This window comes from Gekko japonicus, unplaced genomic scaffold (assembly GCF_001447785.1).
Source record: "Gekko japonicus isolate JY-2015 unplaced genomic scaffold, Gekko_japonicus_V1.1 scaffold93, whole genome shotgun sequence".
Classification (NCBI taxonomy): Eukaryota; Metazoa; Chordata; class Lepidosauria; order Squamata; family Gekkonidae; genus Gekko; species Gekko japonicus.
Genome location: NW_015160838.1, coordinates 1,794,004 through 1,801,021, shown reverse-complemented (window position 1 = coordinate 1,801,021; position 7,018 = coordinate 1,794,004). Strand labels below are relative to the sequence as shown.

Sequence of the window (7,018 nt, the reverse complement as noted above, 5' to 3'; positions counted from 1 at the left end):
CATTCCTGCCCAAAAATAGCCCTGAGTATGGAGCAGAATCTAGTATGTATGGCCTCTTGAACTTCATCCACACATCACTAGACACTGCACTCTCACTGTGCTATAGAAATAATTTGCCATGGAATTTCCTGTGTGGACCAGGCAGTCCTCTTGCAAACAGCTAGAGTGCAACAAGGATGCTGTTAACTGCTAGACAGTTATGCAGGTCTGCATATCATGACAATCTTTAACTGTGCAGGCCAAGATGCTGAGCGACTGCTAAAAATAGTAGGGAACAGCCTGGCTTTCTCTTAATCACTCAGCGGACCCAACAGCAGGTCTTTGCTGCATTTACATCCACAGATGCTGCAACCATCACACAAGGTTCAAAGGGCCTTCAGTGAAGATTTGATCAAGAGTGCTGGGAACAGTAGAATTAACACAGGAATTGCCAAGTTGGCAGGCGAGCGAGAGACCCATCTTGCTCTCCCCCCGCACCCCACCCAAAGCCAGGCTTACAGCTTACTCAGATATTCAGGCACAAGGTCTTCACAGTTATCCATGATGAAGACCCTGCGCACATATAGTTTGATGTTCTTCCTCTGCCTGTTGTCAAAGAGATCAAGAGGGGCACGCCTGGGGATGTACAGAAGAGCTCTGAACTCCAGCTGTCCTTCCACCGCAAAATGCTGTGGGAAGAGAACCAGAAATTTGTCAGAAGTGACCTTGCAGCATTCTGCAGATGCCTTTTCCCACATTACTTGGTCATGATACAGACGTCCAAGCGAGCCTTTGGCGGAAGACAGGCAAGCGAGCCCTTCCCTTACTTTTACTGCCAGGTGGTCTTCCCAGTCATTGGCCAGGCTCTTGTAGAATGCTCCATATTCCTCATTAGTAATGTCATCGGTGTTCCTGGTCCAAATCGGCTTGGCCTTATTGAGCTCTTCTGGAACAATAACTTTCTCCTTGGTTGTTCTCTTCTCCTGGTCGTGTTTTCTCTTTTCTTCCTCCGATCCCATATCCTCAGCCTTTGGCTCAGCTTCAGACTTTACTTCTTTTACCTCATCCTCATCACACACTTCTTTCTGACACTCATATTCTACCTGGAGAGACATAGGGAGAAGCTACATAGAAATACAAGAGGACAACTAGTATTTTTTTCTTCCATGTCATGGGCAGAGAAGGCATTTCCCACTATTATTGTTATTATCATTAAAGTGCCATCAAATCGTAACTGACCCCTGGGACCCCTGATTGGTCCAGGTAATCTTTTGTCTTCACCTGGGGCAAGCCCCTCAAGACCTCCCATTGGTCAGCATTGTTCTCTAATGTCTATATCCATCCACACACATGGCCTCAGATTGTGTGCCTGCTCCTGATGCCAACTGGCAGTTCACCCCCAAACTATGTTTGGGCCACCTCTGCTTCTCCATGGAGCCCTGCACATCTGAACAGGTAGTATAAACTGTAACTGAACCCTCTATTCACTATCAATCACCTCTGCTTTCTTAGTTCTGAATCGTTTGCTTCTTTTTGAATGCTTAATGTGCTTGTAATTAGGGATATTCTTCGATAAAGCTATTTTTATTTACCCCTCAACTCTGGAGTCTTCCTACTGTACTGAACCTTGGTATACAATTGGTGTGTGATCCCTGTACCCCTCTGGTCTCCCCTGCCGCATAGCTAATTTCCCCCAACAACGAGACAGACCATTGGTGGTAACAGGACCTGATGGGTTGGATAGTAGCTGAACCACCCAAGAGAAGAGAATTGGTACAAGTCTAATTCCGTGGACCTTTGGTAACCAGGATGAAGCAAAAGATCTCACTAGCTTGTTTTAGGCTAAGTGGAATTATTCCTTCCCTGGAGGAGATGATAAACTGTCTCAAGAACCCAGACCACTAATATCTTCCATCTTGATAGCAGCAACCAAGGAGGACAGCATGGTTTGTGCCACAGTCTTTTCTCTCAACCCAAGTATCTTGTCCATGTTCGCAGGTGTCAACTATGGACACTTACCAGAGGATGACCTACATATTCCTATTTTTGGAGGATCAAGTGCACCCCCTGCCCCAGTTCTCTCGCCTATTGTTGTAAGATCCAGCTGAGCTCCCCCTTGCAGTACATGAACATCTATACAGCTGTCCCAGCTATTCAGTGAACACGTTATCCCCAGTTAGAGGTTTTGATCTTGCCTCTAGCAAGAGAGGTCCTAAGTTTCTAGTATAAAATTCAGTTTATGCAGTATGTACACCGCTCCCTGCACCTTGGTTATTTACACTCGATTGTTTCATGAGAAGAATACTTACAAAGAGTGTTATTGGATAGCCAATAAACTGGGAATGCTTATTGACTACCACCTTGAGTAGTCTATATTCCAAGTACTCCAAATGGTCTTCCTTCAGAAACAGAATAACTTTTGTACCACGGCCTAGAGGCTCACCTGGTTAAACAAATACAGTAGTTAGAGCTGATTGAAGACTCTAGCCTTAAAAACCTTGTTACCAAGTCAGCTACACTTTCTTTAATCCCATGTAGAGCCTAAGGCAAAATTTTAGCTACATATGAGTGATAGTTTGGAGGCAGTTCTGGGAGACACTATGAATTTTGAACAGTTTCAGAACTTAACAATTCTCCCAGAAGACACTGCGGTAGTTATAGTGGTGTTAACTGTGCAGGGGAAATATTCCTGTACTACAGTGGAAGTAAGTTGACAGGAAGGAAATGGATTCATTTTAAATGTGGTGCTGGGGGGTAGTTTTATGGATACCATGACCTGCCCAAAAGATCATATTGAGCCTGAATTATCCCTAGAAGCTAAAATGACTAAACTGAGGCCATACAATCCTGAGCCTTTGGGGAGGGCAGGGTATAAATCTAATAAATAAATAAATGATGAGAAGATAACACTCACTGGGAAAGACAATAATGCTAGGAAAAGTTGACGGAGGAGGAGGAAAAGAGGAAGACCCACCATGAGATGGATTGACTCAATCAAGGAAGCCACAGTCCTCAGGTTGCAAGACCCGAGCAAGGCTGTCAATGATATGACATTTTGGAAGTTGTTAAATCCTAGGGTAGCCATAAAACGGAAGTGACTTGACTGCATATAACAGCCACACGTGGTAGATCTCATTGGTTGCTTATCCATCAGTACCTTCAGCACTAACTGAACATGATTTAGAATAAGGCCCTGATCCGACTTTCCAGGAGCAACAGACTCATTCCTGTAGACCCTGGATTTGGCAGTACTGTGGCAAGGCAATTCTTGAGGCTGAGAGAGCAGATTACAGGTTCCACCCGCTATTCTAGTATTCTCCCAGTAAATTGTCAAACCATGCTTTGCTAGCTTTGTTTGCCATAGTTATTGGGGAAGGAAATTCCTCCAGGGAGGGGGGATGAGTGCATGAGTGAGAGAATAGAACCTTTGCTTCTAGAAGTCATAACTTTCTTCACAAGTCACACCTCTTTTCCCTTTCCCAGGGTAAGGTGTCCTTGAGAGCTTCTCTGTACCAACTTGAGCTGCCGATAACCAAGACCAATGCTCCCTCTAAGCTATGGAGTCCTGTGAGCAAAAATTCTACTTTGCGAGCTACTGGCATTAAAGTTGTTAGCAGGGGATTAGGCTGCTGCATAAATTAGTTTGCTCTGGAGCCCTCCTTCCTGAGCTGAGATAAAAATGTGTGAGCCAGAGGCTAAAGAACTGTGAGCCAGCTCACACTAACTCAGCTTAGAGGGAACACTGACCAAGACACTTGGTTGGGATGGCAATGTTAGGCGTGGTGTGAATGTGACATATGCTTGAGGGAAAGGAAGGGGCTTTTATTCAGATTACCTATATTAAGCTCGTACCCACCCAAAGTCTTCAGTTCTAACACAATGACTTTCTGGATCTTGCATATATCTCAATAAACGTATCACTGCCAAGAGAGAGCTGTTGAGAGTGACTGGACTGGGGCCCCCGACATAAGTGTGGCAGACTTGTGGAAGCATTTAACAGCTCATCCTACAGCACGATTTGCAGATGCCCACTCATTTTATGAGCAGAGCCTAAAACTATCTCCATCTGACAGCCCTCCTTCCTTTAGCTGCCACCATAGGAAGAGCAGGAGGCAGCCAGGTGGCTCTCCATTGTGCTGACCATCACCTTCCCCAATGAATTAACACTAGGTGTTGATACCTGTGAGGTAGTTAGAGAGCCAATTTCTCGGCTCAAAATAGGATAAACAGACATTCATTGATGCCTTCTTACTCTTTCCATATACAGATTTTTAATTTACTAGAGAAAACAGTCTTGTTGTTGTTCAGTCGCACAGTCGAGTCCGACTCTTCGCGACCCCATGGACAAGATCTTCTTCTATATCCCCCTCTATAGCAGACGTAGCTATGCCCCTTCTATAGAAAAAGATGGTGGTGGTGGGAGAGGAAAGTGGCGTCAAGTCGTAGCCAGCTTACAACAACCCAGCAGGGTTTTTTAGGCAAGAGACTTTCAGCGTCGCTTTCCCATTGCCTGTCTCTGGGTAGTCACCCTGGATTTCCTTGGTGGTCTCCCATTCATGTACGGCCCAGGGCTGATCCTGCTTAGCTTCTAGGATGTGGACAGAACAGACAATATTTCCAGGTTCAAAGCACAGACACTAAAACAACCGGTCATGGAACCGACTTAAGAGGAGAAAGTCCCGGACTTGCCCAATCATCTCAGTCAACATCAGTGTTCCCTCTAAGCTGAGTCAGTGTGAGCTATCTCACAGCTTTTTAGCCTCCAGCTCACACATTTTTGTCTCGGCTCAGGGAGGAGGGCTCCAGAGCCAACTAATTTATGTAGCAGCCAAATCACTCGCTCACAATTTTAATGCCAGTAGCTCACAAAGTAGAATTTTTGCTCACAAGACTCCATAGCTTAGAGGGAACATTGGTCAACATGTGAACAAATGGAAAGCCATTCCAACGGGACCCCATTTAGTTTTTTTAAGAAGAGGACCTCCAGGTTTAGAGGCACAGATACCCTCTGAATATGAGTTGCCGGGAAGTACCTTATCCCAGAAAGATCTGTTTACCTTCACAGGCTGCTTTTGGACTTCCTGAAAGAAGCCACTGTTGCCAACAAGACGCTGGTCTGAATAACAGACCCTTTGTCTGATCCCACATGGCTTTTATGTTCTTGTTTGTCTAAAGAAGAAAGACATCAACCCCTTACCATGGTCCAGCCTGACCGTGAATGAGCCCCCAGCTGAAGACTCCCAGGCATACTGCTCATCGTCATTGTGCTTGCTGATCACGGTCACTTTCTCAGCAACCAGATAGGCAGAGTAGAAGCCGACACCGAACTGACCAATCATGGAGATATCTGCACCATCCTGCAAAGCCTCCATGAAGGCTTTGGTGCCAGACTTGGCAATGGTGCCCAGGTTGTTCACCAGGTCAGCTTTGGTCATCCCAATGCCCGTATCTACAATAGTCAGGGTACGGTCATGCTTGTTGGGAATAAGAGTGATCTTCAGATCCCTCCCGGAATCCAGTTTGCTGGGGTCAGTCAGGCTTTCATATCGAATTCTATCCAACGCCTGAAAGACACAAAGGTGGCCTGTAAGTACACAGGAGACCTTGGTGGAGGTAAGATCTTTGGACTAGGTTTACTTACATCAGATGCATTGGAAATCAGCTCCCTGAGAAAGATCTCCTTATTGGAATAAAAAGTGTTGATGATCAGTGACATCAACTGTGCTATTTCTGCCTGAAAGGCAAAGACCTCCACCTCATCCCCTTCCAAGGAAGTAGCCATCTTTTACTTCAATCTAAGGGGGGGAAAGATATTGATCAGTTCCTTTCATGCCATTGCAAACTCTCAAGTTAACTTTATTCTAAGATTATTCAAACCTGATTCTCCCAGATGAGAGTACTACTTTAACAGCAGTGGTTTGTTTTTTTTAAGAGACAGGGTGTTGTTGTTTTTAAATCCCAGCCTGTCATCATGGAATGCAGCATGGCTCCCCAATTCCACTCTGCAACTCTAATTTACAACAACCTCCCATTGTCATGAGAAGCTTTGCCTGCCCGTTTCTACAGAAGGAGGAGGAGATTGGATTTCTACCCTGCCCTTCACTCAGAGTGGCTTACAAACTCCTTTCCCTTCCCCTCCCCACAACAGACACCCTGTGAGGTAGGTGGGGCTGAGAGAGCTCTGACAGAAACTGCTATTTTTCAAGAACAGCTCTGACAGAACTCTGGCTTACCCAAGGTCACCCAGCAGCTGCAAGTGGAGGAGTGGGGAATCAAACCCAGTTCTCCCAGATTAGAGCCCATGCACTTAACCACTACACCAAACTGGCTCTCACTTAACCACTACACCAAAAGGGGCAGTACACTTCTTTTCTCCAGGTTGTTAGCAACCCTAGCCAAGAGTTACAAAGTCAGATACTCCTCCGCACCAAGAGCCTCCCCCCTGCAATTTTCTAAGCTCTTGGAGACTGAGCAGACTGCGACTTCCTTCCTATTCCCCCCTCTCTTTTTCTGTATGCTCGAGGTGTTTCCCCTGAGTATACAGAAACCTCTGCCTGCCTAGGGTTTCTGACTGCCTAGAGAGACAGAATGGTCCTTTCCCTTTAACAGAGACTTAATTGGATGTTTATCAGGTGATGTTGCTTACCTCTCGGTCATAAAGAAAAAGAAGAGTTGGGTTTATATCCTGCCCTTCACTCGGAGTCTCAGAGCGGCTTACAATCTCCTTCCCTTCCTCTCCCCACAACAGACATCCTGTGAGGTAGGTGTGGCTCAGAGAGCTCTTTCAATAACTGCTCGTGAGAGAACAGCTCTGAGAGAACTTGTGACTGACTCAAGGTCACCCAGCTGGCTGTGTGTGGAGGAACGGGGAATCAAATCCACATCTCCCAGATTAGAGTCCACAATCCTAACCACTACACCAAACTAGCTTCAGCTGCCCATTTGCACCCATTAAGACTCTACTAAAGGAAGAGGACATTTTCCTCCAGGCCTGTTGGCAACCATGTCCTTGCCTGTGGTTAGCCCCGTGGTGTAGCTT

General features: G+C 45.9%; 1 protein-coding gene across 1 annotated transcript in view; it reads right to left on the bottom strand.

The window, feature by feature from the left end:
• The window catches only part of LOC107116576 (heat shock protein HSP 90-alpha-like), a 16,038-nt gene extending 10,277 nt beyond the window's left edge, over nucleotides 1-5,761 (bottom strand). The window contains exons 1-5 of the mRNA XM_015418517.1: nucleotides 5,621-5,761; nucleotides 5,177-5,543; nucleotides 2,289-2,422; nucleotides 807-1,082; nucleotides 506-668 (exon numbers count right to left, since the gene is read on the bottom strand). Coding sequence (XP_015274003.1) covers nucleotides 506-668; nucleotides 807-1,082; nucleotides 2,289-2,422; nucleotides 5,177-5,543; nucleotides 5,621-5,761 — 1,081 coding nt within the window. The remainder of the gene's footprint in view (nucleotides 1-505; nucleotides 669-806; nucleotides 1,083-2,288; nucleotides 2,423-5,176; nucleotides 5,544-5,620) is intronic.
• Between the last annotated feature and the right edge of the window lie 1,257 nt (nucleotides 5,762-7,018).